Source organism: Phasianus colchicus, chromosome 15 (assembly GCF_987193195.1).
Source record: "Phasianus colchicus chromosome 15, bPhaCol1.hap1.1, whole genome shotgun sequence".
NCBI lineage: Eukaryota > Metazoa > Chordata > Aves > Galliformes > Phasianidae > Phasianus > Phasianus colchicus.
Window position 1 is genome coordinate 14,897,075 of NC_143450.1, and position 21,888 is coordinate 14,918,962.

General features: G+C 43.3%; 2 protein-coding genes across 6 annotated transcripts in view; one reads left to right on the forward strand and one right to left on the reverse strand.

Moving 5' to 3' along the window:
* Positions 1-21,888, forward strand: part of KLHL3 (kelch like family member 3) — a 115,101-nt gene that overhangs the window by 314 nt on the left and 92,899 nt on the right. The window contains exons 2-3 of one of the 2 annotated variants that reach the window (XM_031598365.2): positions 1,547-1,698; positions 7,109-7,229. In XM_031598365.2, coding sequence (XP_031454225.2) covers positions 7,203-7,229 — 27 coding nt within the window. In that variant the 5' untranslated portion in view covers positions 1,547-1,698; positions 7,109-7,202. Of the gene's footprint in view, positions 1-1,546; positions 1,699-7,108; positions 7,230-21,888 lie in introns of those variants that run through there. The other variant, XR_016471290.1, reaches the window with a different exon arrangement.
* MYOT (myotilin) lies at positions 8-21,811 on the reverse strand. 4 transcript variants are annotated; one of them, XM_090150739.1, is made up of 16 exons: positions 21,727-21,811; positions 19,778-19,851; positions 18,680-18,742; positions 18,005-18,146; positions 17,856-17,879; positions 17,393-17,512; positions 16,559-16,817; positions 10,517-10,690; positions 8,048-8,198; positions 5,919-6,017; positions 3,937-3,986; positions 3,419-3,551; positions 2,130-2,337; positions 1,499-1,664; positions 879-1,012; positions 8-586 (listed from the first exon to the last, which is right to left on the reverse strand). In XM_090150739.1, the coding sequence occupies exons 3-16, from the start codon at positions 18,740-18,742 to the stop codon at positions 414-416; spliced, it is 1,896 nt and encodes a 631-aa protein (XP_090006865.1). In that variant the 5' UTR covers positions 19,778-19,851; positions 21,727-21,811; the 3' UTR covers positions 8-413. The 4 variants fall into 4 exon arrangements, with proteins under 4 accessions (XP_090006865.1, XP_090006866.1, XP_031454229.2 ...); XM_090150740.1 differs by lacking the exon at positions 21,727-21,811 and having other exon boundaries at positions 3,937-3,980; positions 19,778-19,826; XM_031598369.2 differs by lacking the exons at positions 16,559-16,817; positions 17,393-17,512; positions 17,856-17,879; ... (2 more) ...; positions 19,778-19,851; positions 21,727-21,811 and adding an exon at positions 12,816-12,991 and having other exon boundaries at positions 10,517-11,116.

Consider the following 21,888-nt stretch of genomic DNA (forward strand, 5'->3'; position numbering starts at 1 on the left):
CTTTGGGCGTTTAAGATTTTATTTGCTTCTACTTAATTCTCATAAAAACACTCTATTTGGTTTTAGTAATCAGACAGCACGGAGTTCTCATCAAGAGCAGTATTAGAGAAGCAGCACAAACCCCTCTATTCAGCACGTAGCCCAGCGCGGGGGGCTGGAGCTGCCTGCGCTGCGAGAGCTGCTCGGCCGGCCTCCTCGGGCTCTGCCGTTACAATGCAACGCTCAGAAAACGGTTATATTCACCAACCCACATAAATAACACCTAACGTGGTAAAACGGGAACAGCAGAATGTGCAAGAGTCACAGTACGAATACGTAGATAGGTATTTTGCTAATTAGAACTACTACCAGTGAACTGCATCTGTGTTGGCACCGGCTCTCGTTGGTGTGTGAGTTTTCTTCTTTGTTTCCAGTTAAAGTTCATCGCTTTCATACAGTCCAGACTGCTCAGCCAAACGCTGAAACTCTCCCTCTGGTGAGAAGGCTTGTTTCACATCCAGCCCTCTGCCATTGAGGGCCAGATACTTGCTGAAAGTTGGTCGGACTCGTAGGTGCCTTGGGGCTGGAACTGGCTTGTTTGTATGTGCTGGAACAGAAAAAAGACCCTTTTAGTGTCTTCCCAGACCCAGGGTATAGCAACTCAATCGCTTTTTATCTGTAATGTTAAACAGCCAAGTCTTAAGAAGAATTTAACAGGCTGGAAATGTAGGGGAAGGATTACGCTCGCCCTCCTTGCTATCTGACAGTGTAGTTTTCAGCAGGACTAACAGACGTCCTTCCAGCAGGCTGAGCTTTGTTAGGTGAACCATGAGGGTCTGTTCTGAATGCAGCCACAACCTGAACTGCCACCTGCTGCAGCACTGTGCTGTAGTACTTACTTGCAACCTCCAGTCTGGCGTGGCACGTGGCCACTCCTGCTCCATTGACTGCAGATACTGTGTACCACCCAGCGTCCTTCTTGTTTGCATTATGAATCAGGAGGCAAATCCTTCCAGTATTGTCATGTAACAAGCTGGAGGGAAAAAAAAAAAAAAAAAAGTATTTACATGTAAGTGTTTGGAGGAGGAAAATGAGAAAACATTGAAATCAGAGCCAGTTTACATGCTGAGGAGCTGAAAGAGCCCCATAACAATTCTTACAGGACACTGAACTATGTGAACATCAGTGCTGCAATTTTGTTATGAACCAGTGGTGATGCACATCGTGGTAGCGTTATGGTGGCACTGAGGCCCTTTTGCAGCCCCCACGGCATCAGAGCTCAATGAACACACTGCGTGCTTCTGCATGGGCCGTGTAGCTACTGCTGGAATTCAGCAGCATCTTGCTGTGCCCCCAAAACAAGACTATCATTTCTGTCTGGCACATGGGCCTGTTCATCATGAGCGGCATGCCTAGCCAGCCAACTGCTGCTTTTATTAACCAGCTCACTGAAATGTGATTTAACAAATAGTGGTTATTGTTTTCTAGTACACTAACAGCCAACTTATTAGTAGGATACCTTATTCGGTCTGTATTATATTGTACCATTTCATTGTTTCTTTTCCAGTAAATCCGAGGAGTTGGGATGGCAGAGATCTGGCATTCGAGTCTGGCTGTATCTCCTTCAAAAACCTTTTTGCTTTGTGGCTTGAAGATGAAAGTTGGAGGCGTGTGATGTTCTTTTGCTAAATTAAAGAGGAAAGATAAGAAGGAGTTACTGTAAGTATTATACAATTATTATCAAGCTTTAAGATTTCAGAATGCTAAATTCAGGAGGACGCTCTCCCTCCGGCATCTCTTAACCTACAGGCAATTCCCACGTGCATAAGGGTGTAGTAGACACAACCCATTTTAGGAGGAGAATCAATCTACCCTCTGTTGCCAGTTCCAGAAGATGATTAAATCCCAAATTCAAGAGATTCTATTACATTGAAATGCCCCAGTACAACTGCTCTGAAGAAATATTCCATCCCGATGCAATGTGTTAAAATAATTTTGGAAAAGGTAGACTTCTTGTCATTGTTTGAGCCAGAATGTCTGGAGATTTGTACTTCCTAATTGTTGTAATGCCACGTACACATAGAGGAAGGCATTAGAATACTAAGATTTTCAGAACCTGGGCAAGTAGTTATCAGTGCTCTCTGTCTTACCAATTACTTCCACTTTTACTGCAAAGGATGATTCTCCTGCACGATTGACAGCCACACATTCATACGTTCCTGCATCAGATGACTTGACTGCTTCAAAAATAAATGAATGGAATCCCTTCTCTGACACTATCATTTTATGAAACTGATCTTGATGAACCATCCTTCCATTCTGATACCACATCACATCTGGGGTTGGCAGCCCACTAACCTGTGAAGGAGAGGAAAGCAGCAGAGAGTTTAACAGCTTTAAGATAATACAAACCCTTCAGTGCTATACAGAGTTTGAAGCATTTAGGTGATCAAGTCACGGTCATACTACAAAAAAACAGTCTTGCCCATTTCTGAATATTAATTGTAGTACTGCACAGAGAAGTGCTGTAGAGAGATGAGCTCTATCTACAAGAATAGAGGATGCTGTTCCCACAAACCCATGTTGTTTCCATCCTGTAAGGTAGCTTTGATTAGGTCAGAGGTTCTTACTGTGGTTTTGGAGGGAATTCACTTATCTAATCTCACACCTAGTATTGTAGCAATATTACCTATACACTTTTGATAATATAAACTGTGTCTTGCAGATGTGCTCTAGGTTGCCCACAACAACACAGAAGTTAAGCAGTTTGGAGCAAAATAGCTAAAGGTCGTGTTGAAATCTGGCAAGGGAGTGGAAGTTGTTGTGGATGTAATTAAGAAAAACAAGCCAATTCACAGTCAGATCAGCAGACAGTATTTGCAGTAAGGTTACATACGTATAGGTTTGTTTTTACCCTAGGGTTGGTACAGTTGCCATGCAGTCTCAGCCCAGTCTGCTGTTCTGTTTGTCTGTAATTAGTGCATTTTCTTGCCAGATTATCTGCTTCAGCAAGAGAATACTTAGAGCCTTAGGGAGGACTCATTAAAGGCAGGCAGTCCTACACAGGTCTTGCTGATCACATTTTCATGCCACTGAGATCAGTGGGAGTTCCAGTGCAGAGCACAGTTGCCTCTCTAAGTGGTTTCTTGGAGCAGGGCTTTAACATTTGATCTTTGCAATGAGCTATAACAGGTTTTGTGTAGTGGTCCATATTTACCATTATTTAGCTCTAACCATCCTCTTATGAAACTAATCCCCCTTATATTAGCTAAGGGAAAATGTAGAAACATTTACCCATCTTCTGCCTAGGGAGACCCTGGGAAATCTGCTGTTAGTGTTCTGGCTTATTGAGCCACACAGGCACTGCAGCTCAGAGACCCCAGCTCATGCTACGTACACCACACAGCTAAGGGGAGTGAAAGTGAAAGGCTGGTATTACTTTGAAGTCAAGCCTGCAGAATCGTCCCTCCTCAATAATTACATCTTCTGGCACTTGTGTAAATCGTGGTTGGAAGAACTTTTCCTGGATTGAGTCATGTCCACGTTCATCTCCTCTGGAGGATGGTCTGCTCCTAAGAGGAAGACAGTAACAGTTATTCATATAAATGTACCATAGCACAGATCACTTTGAAGCACTGAGTCCCTCAAGAGGCTTAGGAATGCAGCAGTACAGACCAAGCTTGTTTTTCAGCTGTAAGGCACGAGTTTTGATCAACCACTTATCTTGCTCAAGTTATTCAGTTCAACATGCTGTGCTTAGAATTGACTGGATTAAGACCACAGGCATCAACCATTATCCACAAATGGCTGTGTTTAGTTGAAAGAAATGAAAATTTAGTAATTACTACTTTAGAAAAAGTACTTTAGAAACAGAAAAAGAAAAACAATGCTAGCATTGCCTAGAAATATTTGAAGTAAGTCACAAAGAGTCACGCAGCACCGGCTTTTATGCATTACCTTACGTGTGTTGTAGGAACCTGCAGCCTGATGTTTTCTGCATTCTGGTGCTCAGAAAGAAGAGAAAAATTGAATTAACTTAAGAGAATATAGGCTGAATGAGAAGCCATTTTAAGCAGACTGACTACTCAAAAAGTTGTTGGGTTAAGATGTAACAAAACTCACAGCAGAAGATAATGTGCCCTTTTTTCACTCTAGACTTTTTGCCATGCCAGCAAGCCCTATTAATAGAGTGGGACAGCTTCTCATCACTCTGTACAGGTGATAGGTGCTGCAGCTTTGTTTGGCACACTGGGCCTTTGGCAAGCCAATAACCTTTGTTACAGGGGAGACTGGCAGTATCTAAAATGAGAGCTCAGTACGGAGTGTCCTTCCCAATAGCAGGAATAGAAGTGGAATCACTGGCAAGAATTGCATTGTGCCACTTAAATATGGTACCAGTAGCAAAGAACACATGCTGAGCTGGAAAATATTTTTCTTTCTAGATCACAGCGCCAACTAAGCTTACTGACAACTCCAAATCACATGGTACCTCTACTAAAGGACCCCAGACCGATTCCTGCTAGGACCTTGGATGTTTGGAAAATACAAGCAAGGTTTACTACCAGTGACTCATTTTAGCTATGGAATCAGATACTGCTTGGAAATTTCTGGAGTGTTTGCCACTACAGTGCTTGGTTCTGCACCCTGTTGCACTCCATTGCTGTGGAACACTTAAGCTTGGGTTTAAACTTCAAACCTAGATGCAAAGTTCAGTTCAGGGGAAGCATCACAAGCTGAAAGGGTTAGTTGGACTTGTGTTCCAAAGACAATTGCTTGTATCTGCTCATTTACACAGGTACTGTACAATGGCTGTTTGTCTTGTGAGATGATGCTGTGGTGAGGAAGTTGCTGCTGATAGTTCTGACGCTGTATTATATGGACTGACAACATAGTTACATTCCTGAGGAATGAGAGGATGAATGAATCAGTAACTGCAGTATTTAAAAATAAGTCAGAACGATGAGAAGAAAATTTCCCTAGCATAACCCAGTTTCTCTTTCTGCTTTTTATGGAGCATTTCAACTTTGACCAATCTTAGCTATCCTGCTTTGATCGAATGTTTCATTATTCTCTGGGAAAAAAAAAAAAGTCTCTGATAGACATAATGTTCCCTTCTTGTCAGGTGATTGTTGGGGAGAAATAGCTGTGTGTATTTCTCTTTTAAGTGATTTAAATGCGTCTTGCATTGAGTTTTGCTAACTGCATTTTGAAAGGTGGATGCCAGCCTGCTGGCTGTCTGCATGCCTGCAACAGGAGGGATGTTTTCTTTGGCAGCTCAGATGTCCAGTGCCACATCACAGATATTTCCACTAACTTTCATCAGAGAAGTGCTAGAGAGAGCTTTTAGCTGGCCTGTTCTGAATAACCAATGAATGATGCAAGTCGCCTGCTAAAATGTTTATGAACATGCCAGTCATAATAGATTTTTGGCTCCCAGTATGTGGGCTGCTAAAATAACTGCTTTGTCTTCTCTTAGTGATTGTTGGCTTCAGAAAGGGATAAAACCTCACCAGTGCCACCCCAGGGCCCTGACCTCTTGCAGTCAATGTCACTTATTCCAAAGGGTGACAGGTGTAAATCTTGTTGTGCTGACCAAGCCTGAACTCAGGCTCTTAGAGTGGGTACCTGGATCCCTCACTGTCCTCCCTGCCTGTCACAGTGCTGGGCAGCAGCTGTTGTAATTCCTCCCTAGAGAGGTCATTCCTACAGATCAGGCCCAGCAAGGGGACGGTAGAAGTACTGCCAGTATTCAGTGCTTAAACTCCAACCCTCTCCACAATCACCCCCCAAAACCTAAAAGATACAGAGTTATGGTAACAAAACTTTCCCCCCTCCCTTTCCTGTGCTGGAACCAAGAAAGCCCTATCTCTCTTCAAGCACAAGCAGTTCACAGCACAATCAGCAGGAAATTACCCCTCTCGAGACAGGCCCCCATTTACCTGTGCGTTCTGTGCGTCTTCACTTTGTGCTTCAAACACAGATGCAGCATTTTCTGGTCCGAGCAGCCTGCGAGCCATTCTTTCTTCATAAGTTAATCGCTTAGAGCAGAACATGGAGGAATTCTAGTTATAAGTCCATTTACTATTTCAGTTAATCTTGTAAAGCACAATGATATACCACAAAGTCAGGGTGTTCTCAATGAAAGCAGTGTCTGAATAGAAACACTACGCCTGTTCCAGTGGGTTTGCAGTCCGTGATGCCTACTGAAGTCATCCTCAATATATACAGCAACAAAATGCATAAAAGATTAAACTGCCTGTTCATCAAAGCCTCCCTAATGCCATCTGTGGCCTTCCACGCCTCCTTCTCTGCTCTGTGATTATTTATGGGTAACTGATGACATTATCTCAGAAGCCAGAGTCCCAGGGTATCTTTCTGTTAGTGCTGGGAAAACTTTCCAAGTCACTCAGCTGTGGATTTAATTCAGGAGCTGGAGGCTAGGTGCTAGTGTCCCCTATTCCCAAAAAGAGAGGAGAGGAACACCAGAGCCCTAACAGCACGCAGGAGCTTTATGCCAGCAAAGTAGCTACCTTGTGAAATGCTGTGTGCCATTCAGAGGGGAGGCCAGAATGTTTTGGTCATGTAACAGTAAGTTCCAAAAGTACGAGTACAGCACGTGGGGACGAAGACAAGTAGAGTTAAATGCAAGGTCTCCCAGTTTGGTTACTTTGGAGGAGATTAAGTATGTTAGTTCTGTGAACACCAAGCACATAGAACTGAGTTTCTCACAATTTTTTCTCGTGTACCCCATGTACAGGACATATATGTGATTATTCCTGTGTAGATAAGGATTTGGGAAGGCTCTCCTTAGAAGAAATAAAGACTTGTAAGAGTCTCCCTAAGCTCACTGCTGCATCAGATGTGGCTGAGATAGTCAGTTGCCTCAGACATTGTTGGAGGACAAAGGGAGGAGGACACAGCAGTGATTGCATAAGCCTTATTTTTAGCCTGGCTTCCTATTGGAAGAAACACTGGCTTGCAATGGCAAACTTTGTTACAGCAGATAGGGTGTTCCTGTTAGGGACATTAACTCATATTTGACCTAATATTTTTCCTTCAATGTTTAAGATTATATATGACACAAATCCATTTCCACTGATAATAATGGTATAACTCCTTTCTACTTCAGGGGAAAGAGGACAGAGACTATAAGCCCTGGGATTTTACTAGTTTGCCTTCAGCCAGAAGCAAGGTTCCTGCACTACAGACCTGCTGACTCCAACATGCTACTGAAATGTGCTTCCCTACTGGTAAGCCATTTTTTTTTCTCCTACCAGATTTGGATTTCTTGACCAACGGGATTGTTTGTTGTCCCTTCACAGTGTAAATAGCTAAGCACTGAGTTTAACACTCTCTTGTAGCCCACTGATGATAAAAGGTCGTGTGTTTTATTTGGTTTGTTATCATTTATCTAAGAGAAATCAAAGAGGTTTAGCACGTGTGGTGATACCCTCTTGCATATGCAGGGGTATTTCTCCAACTTTCTAACAATTGGGGGAAGTCTATCAACCCCAGTGTTGGAACTCAAGCTCGGATTGTGTCTGAAGAACTGATGGGTTCTTTTTGGATTTCTGCTGTCTGTGGATGTGACATTCAGCAAGATTCTCAAGAGAAAGTTGAAGTTTGTGCCATGGCTCCAAACATGCCCGTCTCTCCTGTACATGTACCTTATTCCTGATACTAGCCTAATTAATTTGATCACACAAATTCACAGATCAATTGAATGGTCAATTGGCCAAGAAGTCGGGATAAGAGGGAAAAGCAACAGCAGCTCTAAGACACCTTTGCTGTGTCAGATGGCTTTCAGAATCCAATGCCTCCCTTACTGTAGTCCGAGCAAAAGCAGACTCTCATTTGCCACAGTAGCTGCATACATACATGCTGACAGCTACTGTTTCTCTTGCTACACCTTCAGGCCAATTTTCATCAATCCCTAACCATGTGCTGCTGCTCCACCACTTGTTCCTGTACTTCGTTTTGCTTTCTGATAAGTCTGGAGACTCCAGCCTCTGGGATCCTAGAGCCAGTCTCTGCATCTTTTCTTGCACTAACAAGGAATTTCCCTTACCTGGTTGCCATTCTGGAGAAGGTTGTCTTTGCATCGGAGTTTCTTTTCCAAATCTTGGATGAGGGCCTCTTTTGTTCCTCTGATTTCTTGGTCAGATGTCTTCTGCATGGAGTTGATGCTAGCTTGTTTTTTGTACATTGGTTTTGAGTAACTACTCACACAGGAAGAGAAAGCAAAATTACTCCTGTAGGCTTGCTTGCTTGTTTCATTACGGTTCTACAAAATACACACAATGACAATCTGCTACCTAGGAGCTGTGGTTCAAATGAACCTGTAAAGCATTTGGGAGATAGATAGGCCAGGTGGTAAAACTGAAGATGAAAAAGGGAAGCAATCATCGCCTAACCATGTCATGCAGTGCCCTCCCCCCCCCCACTGTCTCAATAGCTTGCTGCATATCTCCATTCTGGACTGTTAAATCGTGCAGCAGCTCCCATCCTGGCTGGGGTACGTGCAGTCAGACTAGCAGTGTTTTAAGGGCACCATTAATTGCACTGAACTTGGAGAGCCTGTCCAGGAGCAAAAATTGCACTCCTTTACAATTTCATTTGTTAAAAACAAGGCTTTGGGAGCTGGAAATCCACAACGGGATTACAAACTAGTTCATTACGTGTGAACAAATAGCTTATTAATTATTCTATACTTTGTGGCTGCTGGAAGCATTTGTGTTCAGATGTTCCAGAGCCAAGATAACCACAGGAGTCCCTAGAAGCCCAAGCTACAGTTCCCACAAAGCCTGACCCTGTAACCCATACTCATGAGTCAATCAAGTCTTGGCTATAGTAATAAGTTAGACTTTCTGAAAAGTTTCCTCTATGAAGAGAGAAGCATCCCTCAAAACAGGCTGTGAAGGTCTCCTAGAGGTCACAGTGCTCTGGCAGGACCTAAACCAGATCATTAAGTGCAGCAGGACCTCAAATGCTGCAGTTATGTTCCACAGTTGTTTCTATCCAAAATCCTCTCACTCCTGTTGCTTGGGAGTTTAGTAGAGCAAAACAGTTATAACTCTCCTATGTGTTTCAGTACTACTTGGGCTTAATAGCTCACACAATTTATAACCTAGTAGCCTTCATATTCTGCCCAACAGGTTAATAAGTTTCATGTCCCCTTTTATCCATTTGTATAATGATTAGGAAAATAATTCCTCAACTCACAGGACATTGCATTTAATTCTTCAGAGCAGCTTACGTGAAAGGCAGAGTGAGGCAGCAAAGCCCCTTACTATGGAAACAGAAGTCCTCCACTATGTACACAAAACTCATCAGCTGCTCCAGATGCATACCTAACCCACAAACAGTCCTGCAGTGCTTTTAAAAACTGCTTCTCAGCATCCCAGCTAACCTGCTTCATCTTACCTTCCTGCTTCCCTCAGTGCTGTGCTTCAAAAAGACCCAGAAACATTCAGGTTTCCTGAATACAAACTGACACTTAAACCTGAATTCATATTCAAATCAGCAGGAGCCCTCTACCCTCTTCACCTTTCTAATATCCTCAGTTGCATGTTTCTTGGATATGCTACACTGACTTTCAGTGGTCCCCAGCTAGTACTGGCAGGAAGACAAGTTGGTGAGAAGGCAAGACCCAGCTCCCTTAGAGATCTCACTGACCTTGGAAGGTATTTGGATTGCAGCCCAAAGGCAAAATGATATAATACATATTCAGGAAAGAATTTAGTCTTTGGTCTTAAGGGGTAAAAATTTAAAGTGGCTGCCTTTCTGCTAGCACATATGATTAATGAAGACTATACTGTAGATATTGTAGATGCTCATCATGAGCTGGAACCTGAAAATACTGCCGAGGCTTACAAGGTATCACAGAATGAATTGACCTCTAACATCATCCAATCCAACCATCAACCCATCACTACTATTTCCACTAACCCACATCCCTCAGTGTGAAATCCACACATTTCTTGGATGCCTCCAGGAATACTGCCTCCAGCACCTCCTTGTGGGCAGCCTGTTCCAATGCTTGGCCACTCTCTCAGAGGAAAAAAATTTTCCTAATATCCAGCGTGAGCCTCCTCTGGTGCAACTTGAGGCCATTACTTTTTGTCCTGTTGCTACTTACTGGGAGAAGAGACCAAATTTTAAAGTTATGTAGGAACTACTGTTGCCTTCCTCCCTGTTCGTAAGCCCTATGTCTATGTTCTGTTCTGCATACCATTAATCAAGTGATTGTCTCAAATCAAAATCAGCTGTTCAAACTAAGCCCAACAAACCTGCAGAGCAGCCCATGACTTGACTGCCATGCAGCTTAACCCTCAGTTACACCCACAGACACCGAGGGCAAGCACTCAGCCTCCTAACTTGGCTCATTCTGCTCATGCAAAGCCCTGCCTCACGCATCAGAAGTCAGTGGGAGTTGTCCCATTGGCTTCACCACAGGTTTGGGTTCTGGTCAGTCAGTACATGGGAGAAGCCAGGCCAGATGAAAGCAAGGGGAGGTTAGAAGCCTGTGTATACTTACTGAGGTTCCACAGGAGGCGTTTGGCTGTTAAAATCAGGCTGCGAGGGTAGCACTGAGCACAGGAATGCTGCGGGGGTTTGGTTAGGCATGGATATAAGCCGTTGCCCAGATGATGAGCTAGCAGGAGACTGCGCAGATGCAGGTGTGACAGGATATGTGGATTCCTTAGGGGCACTACAGGAGGGTGAGGAGAGCGTGATTGAAGAGCTCAGTGATGACGAGGAGGAGAATTTCTGCCCGCTAGGGTTACGAGGCTGGATTAGAATGGAGGACTGTTTGATTTGCCTGCTTGACTCTGTAGATGCTGAGGATCCTGGAGGCTGCTGTTGCCCTTGACACACATTCTTAGACTGGATAAAATGTTTTGGACGTTCGTAGTTAAACATGGTTGGTTGGCACATAGAGGAAACGGATGGGAGATTACGGACACTCATGGGAGAGCTTTCACGGCTGTCCTGGGTTTTGGTTGGTGACAACTGGCTTTGGGTGGGTGGCTGGTAAAAACTAGGTGGCAGGCCACAAAAGCTTTCTTGGCTGGGCTCCTGAATAGAATGGAACCCTGGCCTTGCAGGATAGAGGCTTTCTTGGAGTGGATTTTCCCTTAAGGAAGACAATACAGATAAAATAAATGGTACATCAGAATTTCAATGGCAGAACAACTCTGTTTTGAGCAGTCATTAGCAGTCCAAAGAATACGATGTTCAGGCAGCTGATAGTTAAAGCTTAAGCTTAAAATAAGAAGATTTAGGACTGATTAGATTTATACAAATATTTCAGGTTACAATAAGGAGTCACACACTCTATCAGACCCAGCTGCGGAGCTCACCACAGCTATCTGATCTGCAAGAGCCCTCTCAATTCTAAAAGGAATGACACTACATTTATTGCAATAACCCCTCAGCAAATTTACAGACAGCTGGAGATACTATTGCTAAGCAGAGCGATATGCAATGTATCATCTTAACTACAGGTCTCTGGTTCCTGCAGCTTCATACCCTGACAAAATATTGTATATACTATTATATGCTGAATTGGTTATTTGTGCTGAGAAATTCCTTACGCTGTAGGGAAGCATGAAACAAGTTCCACTTTCTTTTCTACCTAAAACTAAACTTTGGAAATCAAGCATCCTGATTTCTTCTCCGGGAGCTTTTGAATTCAGACCTTTATGTAACAAATTGAGATTTGGGACTTGGAATACTGAAGACCACGCTTCTCTGTTGGAAGCCATTCCCTGAGATTTGCTGTTCTGGCTCATAACTCCTGGAATGTCATAGCAGCAGGATGAAGTAGGGCAAGCTGCTTAGGGGTCCTCCATTTATTTTGGAAGCCATTGATATCTAAATGTAGGTATCCTATCAATTCACAGCACAGGAATGTTTCATTTGAGTGAACTGGGTAAGTTTGTGAGGACTGGCAACTAACTTCAGCTCTGAGATAATTAAATACCAATTCCTCCCCCACCAAATAAATGAAAAATTACTAATAAAAAATGAGAATGTAAATCCACACAGTTACATGTGCTGGAAAAAATTGTAATCTTGTCCCACTGAGATCAGCTGTTTAGCTGCTATATATACACAGTATATTGTATTCCTCTCATTGGAGAGCCCAAAGAGGTGAGAAATTCCTAGGGGAGGGAATCAACTGAAGACACTGCTCTTGTCTGTCTTATAAAGTTTCAAAGCTTTCATTTCCTAAAGGTAATTACAAACACTAGTTGTAAATTAACAATAAGTAAACAGGTTTCACAGTAACAATTCCCTAATTTTCCCCTGGTTGTGTTCTTGGAATTTGAAGCCAGCTCAGATTTTTTGAAGCGTATCCAAACTACCTTCTCATTCACTGGTGCAGAAAACTGGTCAAATCTTGTTTTTATTCTGCTTTGACATCAGTGTACAGATTCAATCTATTTATGTACAGGCTCTGTACAGACCTTCCTAGAACACTACAGTTCTGTAAGACCCTGAGCTGCTGCCCCACCACGCACAGATCCGCTCCTCACACCGAGGGGTAAGTTATATTCCCTCCCTCATTCCACCACATTCTGGGTGGAAACAGATGAATCCAAACAGATTTTTACCTTACAAGATGACAAGAAGAAGCAGTAAGAGCCACTTTGCTTTTTCAATGTTTTTTCCCCCTTCTTTGCCTTCTACATTACATTTGACACTACAGTACCTTAAAGGTACGTTTCTACTTCTATCTCAGCATTACCCAGCACAGTGTAATTTCCCATGCTAACTCACTAACCAGATTTGCAATAAAAAGTGCTGAGGAAAAAAAAAAAAAGCCTTACCTACAGCCTAGAAGTTGTCACCTGGGCTTTAACCCGTATTTTGGGAAGGGACCGTCATTCACTGATACAGACTGTCATAGTAGCCCTCTGCGTAGCATTATAAGACCAGAGACTTTAATGTGCTGCCAGCAAATGACACTGCTGGACCTGCCTGTCCTCCTGCCAGTGTCAGAATAAGAGTCTCCAACCCAGCCCTTGCTGAGGGCACTTTATTTATGGGCCAGAACCTCATTTTTTGGCAGGTGCCAGCAGTCAGCAAATCACACTGTGGGCAATGGTGAGACCTGCCCACATAGTCCCCCCTAAGTCCGGCTTTGTTGAGTAGCTCAGTGAAATTCCTTCTTTCTTCATTTACCATAACTAGCAGCAGCTAATTGTAGTGATTAAAACTTGGTACTGCTTTCAGGGCTGCATACACCCTGGAAAAGCCAGCTGTCAGGGCTGGGAAGGCAGCGGTGAGCAGCACACTGCAGCACTGCTCACAGCTGGCAGCGCCCTGTGCTGCACACTGTAGCACACAGTAATGCTGCTGGTGGTGGAATAACCACGTGTGTCTGAAGAGTCACTCATAAACTGAATAATACCAATTAAATGGGCTTGGTGGTAAAGTGTTCTTTGATGATATATTGCTGTTTAGGGCTATTATTATGTATATAAACTTGGATCAGGAGGGCCAGCCAGGCTGCTTTCACTAGATCCTGCTGGCAGATTAGGTGATTTGTGTGCCTTTAATCAAAGGCTGCAGTGCTTAATTGCATCTTAAATTAGCATTTAAGTATCTTAATTATAGTTTAGCAACCGTTGCCTAACATGCATACTATTGTTTAAAAAACCTCCAAACTGCAGCCGGGCCGTGTGGGCCCAGCCTTGCGAGGTGAGTCCTCCAGTACAGCTATCTCTGAGTTAACCTGCGGTGAGGGTTCGTATTTAAGCATCAGCTCACCATTTGTGGACAATATCTACAAGCAGGTGTTGATTGGGTGCTAATTTCTTTCATTTCCTTCTGGTGAAAGGCAGAGAGGGAAGGAGCATGGCTCTGGTTGTTGCTGTTTTAGTTAAAATAGACAAAGTGTGGTTTGTACAGGGAGAGTTGATTAGTTTAAAAAATAAACAAAGGAGGGTAAGTGTGGCATGAAGGCTTGTTCTGTAGGAAGCTGGGAGCAGCTGAAGGCCAGCTCTGTGTGCAGATTGGTTTTCTGCCTTCCCATGGGCTTTAGTGAGAGTGTAGTGTTCTGCTTTCTGGACTAAAGTGGGCTGCAAGGCTTCTGTTGGAGGGTAGCTTTGTGCTTAAATGGCTGCACACAACTGGCACGACTTGTGTGAGAGAGAAAGAACAGAAGTGTGTGAGATCCAGAAGGTAGGAAAGAAACTTGAAGGAACTAGAAGCTCAAGTATGGAAGGCAGAGGGTAAATCTGATGGCTTATGTTGGGGGGAGCCTAATAGTGCTTGACCAGATGCTGAGGTGAGGTTTTCTGTACCATTTCAGTTTCCTTTTTATTGCTGGTGACACACTGCATGTGAGCAGGTTCTCCTGGTTCCTCAAGTGATGCAGCAACGAATGTACAGGGAAAAGAAAACCTAGGAATCTTTTGTTTATTTACTGAGGAATTGTAAAAGCTATCTAAAACACCTGAAACCTCTTCTTTTGCTTTGATTAAGTGGTTTATATTAACTTAATAATCAGTATGGAGTCTAGCAGGGCTGGTTTTGGTCCCTTTATTTAAGACTGTTGGGAAGGATGCTGTAAACTATAAGTATAAAGGGCTCAAAAGGACTAATGGGAGCTGTGCTCCTCTAAAACTGCATTTCTGGCTTTCATGGAGTGGCTGTTGCTAAGCAAGAAAATTGAGAGTTACAAAGATTTCATTCATTTTAGAGTTGTTCCCAGTAGTAGCTTTGTCCTATCATCCTGATATGGTCAGGAGTTTCTTTTTGTCTTTGGTAACAGTTTCAACCATATGTGTTATGTGTTAGTTATATGGCTGAATCTGTCTAACGTTCTTTTACAGCTAATCATTACAGTTGATTGATTAATTGTTTTTAACAGCAATGTGCACTGTTGAGTCCCATTCACAATGCTGTTTCAGAGCACACTGCAATAAGGCTGTTTGTTACAGAAATATTTAAATGCTTATTGATGGATGCTTCTAGAAATTCTTGTGTTTTTTTTTCTCTGTGCCTTGAGGTATATATTCATGCCTTCCAAAATGTGGTTCAGCACTGCTGATGGCTGCAAGTGCTCTGCGGATTTCTATGCTAGTTAACATTTCCTATAAACAAAATCTGTAGAAGCTATTGCATATCTGATTTTGGTGGTATGTTACATCTATTGATGCAGGACATCAGGCACAAGCAATAAACGCAGTAGTGAGTCTCATCAGAAGGAGCCTCCTTGCAGGTCACTGGTTAGGAATGCTTGTGAGCAGCCTGCAGGGAGGATGAAAAAGTAAGTCCTGTTCTGAGAGGAGGGCCAGCATCTGTCTCCAGCTGCTCCCATTACTCCTAAGAGGTTTTTCAGGTATTTTGGAAAAGCTTTCATTTTTGATTGGTAGACAATTAAGTGTCTGCTCTTGCTCAAGCTAACTATCAGTTAAAGCTTACAAGCAGTGCAACTCTGCATTAGACACTCTGAAGAAAATTCACCTTAATCTTTAGGATTGGACTGGGGTAGTTGAGCATGAATTGACTCAAACCCAGTGCTGTGTTCCCATGCTTGGCCTGTGATATTTGAAAGCAATGATGGCATACACACAGCTTCATCACAGGCTGCAAGCAACCCGTCTGCAGCTTGGCTGCTGATTACCTTCTTGATTCAGCAGTAGGCTCTTTGTAGGGCCCCAGCTGATGTCACTGGAGAAATTCAGCCTGGGAGGGCTTGGTGCTAAAGTGACTGAGGGATATCTGCAGGTTATTGAAGCAAACCCTGTTTTTACTCAGTGATGTAGTAAAAAGTTCCTGCGCTCAGAGAGCTCTGTACTGAAATATGATCTCTCCAGTAGTGTTTGGAGGAGAGTGTTCAGGATTGTTAAGATAACTGGTTTAGTTAAAGTGGCTGAGTACATCCAAAAATAATCTATAGCACAGAGAATGCTTCTGGTCACGGACAGCCATTCCCACACAGTGTCATGGGATTGCCGTAGTGCATTGCTGGCATTTGGCAGGGAGAGGAGGCACATCATGGCCTCTCCTTTGCTAACAGAATGGAGGAAATTGCTTTGCAGCGCTGAGCTTGGGACTCTCAGCCCTCACTGTTGGAGCTCTATGTTGTGCCAATAAGCACCTTGAAAACACTGCGAAAATCTAGGATGGGGTTGCCAAGATCGTAAATGGGAACAGGAGGTGATGCCAGGAGGCTACAGAGGAACTTCGTGATGACAGAGTGGTGACCTGAGATTTCTTACATGCTATGGTCTTTGCTTTGTGCTCTGTTGTGGAGCCTGAGGCCTTCCAGAGGCTATTGATTTGGGGTCACACTTTTAAAGTTACAGACAGGCAGTTCTGCAGATAGCATTATGCACCTACTTGAGCCTGTAGGTTGTTCTATACTTTGCCAATCAAACCTGTGTTGTTCTGTAGCTAAGCTGATGTTGAACACTCCTGCTGTCATTTAGGGAAACGGTTCAGGCTGCTGCAAGTGCATGTTTGAGCTGTAAGGGTATGGAGCACAGGACCTTTGCTATGGTGAGTTCGTTCCCTATGTAGGATGTAAAAATAAAGGTATGTATTTTTCTCTTTGTCTTACCGCAGAGGTGAATTTTGAGGTGAATTCTCATAAACTCCATGAAAATCTTCAGCTTCACTCTTTGAGTTTAGCTGGCCAAAGTTTGTGGCTTCTGCTCGATTGCCCAGCCCTGGTGTGTCTGTGCTGTAGGACTGCAGGCTGGGCATGTCTCTGTCCTTGGCTGCAGCTTGGCTGCTCCTGGCAAAGCTGGGTTTCTTCATGGTGACTTGCACAGCTGGCACGTGGGCAGCACCTGCAAAGCTATCCAGTTCTTTTGCTCCTAAAAGGAGAATCATCCACAACTCAGGCAGAAAGCAGTGGAAGTTCATCAATACAGCATGCTGGAGTGAAATTGGGGTGGGTGTTTCGGTAGACAAGAGCTCAACCTTCCTGGGCTCTGCTTAAGCCCAAAGCTGCACAGCTGTGTTAGCCAAACTGAGGCTGGTGACTTTGGTTTACACATGAGGGGTTGTTCTGTTTGGAGATGGCTTTCAACACAAGCCAGACAAAGTGTGTGTTACAGTAATGAAGGTGTAGGTACAGGTGGTGTGTTGAGCTAAGCTGGGGTTCCTGAAGGGATGAAGTGCGGGAATGAAACTCCTTGGTGACAGAACAGCATTCCCACCCTGTCATCTTTACCCTGACCCGTGAGGAAGAAAGGCAAAAGCAGAAATGTAGAACAACTTGCATTCATCTTTGAGAAGCACCTAAGCAAGCTGCATTAGGGCTGTTTCTCTTTGAGTCAATGAAAGCATTCGGGTCTGGATTTTGTTTGGTAAAAGTCTGGGACTTCCTGATGCTGAGCTGCAGCAAATTCTCTCAAGCTCAGTTGCTCAGCTCAGAGGTTCTGCTTACCTGGGGAAACTGAAAGGCGTGCGCTGGATGCTGCAGATCCAAATTCATTTTCAGCAACACATTTAAATATTCCAGAATCCTCTGGAAAAGCTTCTGTAATAACTAGGGTGCAGACTTCCTCTGAAATGACAAATTCAGACACGCTGCTGTAGAGTAAAAGCCAAATGTTTATAGGAAGAAATTAGTCCTTGCAAAATGACTGTTAATTAGTGATGGGCTTGGCAGCAATAAAATGCAAAAATGTGATGGAAAAGGCATGTGAGGAGCACTTCTTCATTGTTGTGGGATAAATCAGGGCCTTTCAGGTGCTTGTGTCAAAACCAAAGCTGTTTGCCTGGCACTGCATAATGTCTTCTGGCTACTCTTTGAACACTATTGTTTTAAATTGGGTTAGGAGGAAGAAACTGAGCTTAGGGTACTAAACTGATGTGCTTTCCAACAAAGAAACGTGCAGCATACTTACCAGGAACTGATGATGAACAAGCCTCTGCTCAAAATAAGAGAGAGAAAAATGGAATGATTAAGAATGCCAGACTGGAAGCAAGTCTTGTTCTTTTTTTGTCAGTGTCCCAATAAAACTACTGTACATCAGACAGGCATAGCAATACCTACTTTTTCGTAGTATTCGGAAGTCTGCAGAATCTATTATCTGATCGTATTCTCTGTACCAGTGTACCTGTAAGGTGGGTGTAGCATGGACACAGCATTCAAATACCACTAATTGCCCTTTTGTAGCTCTTACATTTTGCAGACCCTGGGGGAGGAAAAATTGGAGTTAGGTGGCTGACCTCAGTATTTTCCTGAGATAATTATTAGGGAACAGTGCAACCTTCTGTGATTGAGATGTTCTCCTCTCTCACTTTTTTGTTTTTGGGTTTGTTTTTTTTTTTTTATATACAATAATTGGTTTAATTCTAGATGTGTTTGAAGTGGGTGGTTTTTACCTGCAGACCAGTGCTTATTAAAAGGCTGATGTGTGCATTTAAATGAAAATAAAAATGTAGGAAAATAAATATGTATTGCAGTGAACATAACATAATAAGGGAGAGGTTCCCACTTCAGCCTTCTTGGTAGGAAACAAATGAGATGAATTCATGTGAGTAGTCTGAATCATTTACCAATTAAGATGCTTGTTTGATGGCACTGCAAATGAAGCATGTTGGCTCTTTTGAAATGTAAGTGAACCAAAGTTCCAGCCTCTTTTCTCGTGGAACAAGACAACTTGAGATCTAAAGCTAGCAGTTGAAGTTGCAGCGGGAGCTGTGCTGTTTGATGAGTACTTGTTACCTTTGTAAACACAGGTGTGATTCCATAGGGAGACCCAGTCAGGCTTCCTGAGGGACTCTGCATCTGTATGTAGTGAAGAAAAGCAATTTTTTTTAGTTTGAATTTTTGATCTGCAGAAGCTTGTTTGTGTCGCTGGCACTTTATTTGAAAGAAGTGTTTTATCTTTGTTCATGCTCGCACCTAATAAATAGCCCATGGAGAGTTCTCCATTCAAGTGCTCCATGGGAAAATGACTCATTGGACTGTTAGCACAAAATCAGTGGAAAGGGAGCTGGTAACTGGTGTTTCTGGTCTTATGTTGTGAGGCAGTTCATTGCCTACATTGTGTACTCTGTGTAAAGATCAATGTTGTTTTCCAGTAGTTGTCCCCTTCTACAGAGATCCCTACCTGGCTTAGTTGATTCCAGAGCATCTCTGGTGTATGTAGTAATTGCAATGTGCAACTGAAATGCTTGGGTTTGTTTTGCTGGGGTAATGGTCTTTATATAGTCTCTGTCTCCTCCAAAATAACCCAACTTGTTCTGTCTTTCTTTTCCAGCCTGAGTTCAGATGTCAGTCTCTCTCTAAATAGTCTGAATTCACCAGCTCTTGCCTCAGCTCTAAACCAACTGTCTATTCTGAAGCGAATCTGTGAAGGAAGCTGACAAATGGCTAAGCTGTGTGGCAGCCACTCAGTTATTTGCACTCTTCTCCCTGCCCCATCAGTTCTCCTGGCAGTTCTGGCTAGGAAATGTTCCAAGCCAGAAATCGCTTTTCCAGGGCTTAGGGTCCATATCTTGTTATTCCTGATGACCTTTGCCACATCATTTGAATACAGCTGTGAACTGATCCAAAATACTTCTCAGATACCGTAAATGACAATTTTAAAAACATGTGAACAACTCTTTGAGTGTCAGCAGATAATGGCTGAATTGAAGCAGTGGAACTCTGGTGGACCGAATGGCTACTGGGGACTTCATTGGCTGAGAAACCAACGGTCAGCAAAACACTGGTGGGTTTCTACTTTTTCCTAGAGTGTGGGGAAGAATAAACATTGTGAGGTGGAGACAAAGGCTTTAGGAGTCTGAATATACTTGACCCAAGAATGTTTGTACTTACTGTGACATTCCCCTGTCCCTGCCAGGATGCTGAGGTTTGCAAGGAGATTGAGCTTTTGGATTTACGCTGTTAACCTGGAAAGACAAGGATAAATCAGTGTTGTAGAGCAGTCTTGTTTTCCTTGCAACACTATAGTAGCATTCTTAATATCTGAGAATAGGCTCAGGTCACAACCAGAGCCTGGGGACATTTAACCAAGGCTGCTGATACTGATGCAAAGTACAGAATTAATCTGTTAAACCTGGCTCCTTAGTTCTATTACGGCTTTTCTGTATTTTAACTTGAGTGCCTAAAGGGATGCAGATAAAAGCATGGTGTACAGATATGGAGGCACCTCAGCAGACTAGGTTTATTTGCTGTGATTTGATCCAAATTGTTGGATTTAAGATATGTTCTTTCCCTGCTTTCTGTCAGAACAGATGGTACTGAAGGCTATTTTGCATCTAGTTGGGGTTGACTGGTGTAGCCATGTAGCAGCTGTGGGTGGCCATGTGGGACAATGGGCTGCTTTAAGGCATTTGAACATGTCACTGTGTGTCTCATTCAAACCTGCAGTGTGTTACCCTTGGCCCTGGTCCAGCAAAGCAGTTACACGTGTGTTTAGACCACCCATGGCCTTCATACTTCTGATTGTTGCTCTTAAGTTATCTCTCAAGCAGTTCAAGGATGGCTCCTGTCCAAGGCTGTATCACGCACCCTCAGCAGGGCAGTGCTGTGATGACATCCAGGGACTGCTGGGTGATCCTAAACCCTTGGATGTGGGAGAAGAGCAAGGGAAGCCAATGTTATTGAGTTGCCCTGGGTTCCCGCCGCAAACCAATCCTGGCAGTACTCCACCATGGATCCCTGTGAACTGCTAGCATTGCCTCCTTGCAGACTGTTAGGTAACAGTCAGTACAGTGCCTGCTTAGGACCTGTAAATGGTCTTTTTCAGGACCTGGAAAATGGGCTTATTTCTTCTTTTCTTCTTTTTCTGCTCTATAAAAAAAAAAAAAAAAGTAGTAAAAATCAGACATGCTTGCATTGATGAGAAGCTCCTGGGCTAACATCCCTGCTTTGAAGGTCTTCCTATGTTACTGAAACAGCATTAACAAAGCTGCATTGTATGATCTGTGCCCCCTTTAATTCTATACAGTGAAAAACTTCATTCTCCAGTAGGTATGCTGTTGCTCTTGGCTGTCCTGCTATGTCTCCAGTTCCGTGATCAGTGTTGAATTGAGGGAGATGCCTAACTGCAAATATCTGAACAGGAATAATAGCATCAGCTTCTGCATTTGTGCTCAAGGCATAGTTTTGTGGCATTAGTTTATGGTGTGATGGCAGCTAAGACCTTCTGACTCACCAGAGTCTGTGGCCAGAGACGATGGCTGTCATTCTTGCAAGTGAAACTGGGCTGTGACATCTGGTGTCACAGTTACCTGCACTCAAAGAAGATTAGGATAAGCTCTTGCCAGAGCAGGATCTTCCCAGTTCAATTAAGGGGAGACCCTGTAATGGGTAGGTCAGTGCCTGGCTGCCTTAAGTGTCCACAGTCAGAAGCAGAAGCCATCCTTGAATTCCCCATTGCTTGCCAGCAGCCTGGTTTGGAGACAAACTCATCCTTAATGTGCATAGTCCATTTTAGATGTTGTGCTCTTGCCCCCATGTTGTGTGGTTCTTCCATTTTTTACAGTTGTTTCTAGTAGGTGTGTTGGATTTTTTTCACTGTTGATATTGGACTTGAATAAAGAAGAGCTCATGGGAATAGATAAAAGGCTTATAAGTTTTATCACCTAAATAGGCACTGTTTTTAGTCTAAAGCTGCCTGGTTTTGGTTGAGACTAAATGTTGCTGTGGCTCTTGATATTTGGTAAGCCATGAGACTTTCAAGTGTATTGGATGGCAGATGCTGCTTCAGACAGCAGAGTGAATGTAGGAGAGTAAAGGTACTTGGACTTTGCAATGCTGACCAGCCCTGATGCTGTTAGTTGGTTTCACGTGATAGAAATAGCAGGCTTCTGTACAAGTTCAGCTTCTCTGTAAAAATGAGAGGAGGTCATTCAGCTTCCAGGCAGGTGCTGGCAGGTTGCTCTGAGCAGATGTTTTCTCTTTGAAATGTGTCCTTTCAGGTA

What these genes read in the sequence shown, in the direction of transcription:
- MYOT (XM_090150739.1), bottom strand. Translation starts at nt 18,742, where the DNA reads ATGCAGAGTCCCTCAGGAAGCCTGACTGGGTCTCCCTATGGAATCACA. An exon ending in CCTCAAAATTCACCTCTGCG is followed by an intron (nt 10,691 to 16,558) that starts GTAAGACAAAGA and finishes ACCCTCCTGTAG; the next exon opens with TGCCCCTAAGGAATCCACAT. An exon ending in CGCCAGACTGGAGGTTGCAA is followed by an intron (nt 587 to 878) that starts GTAAGTACTACA and finishes TTTCTGTTCCAG; the next exon opens with CACATACAAACAAGCCAGTT.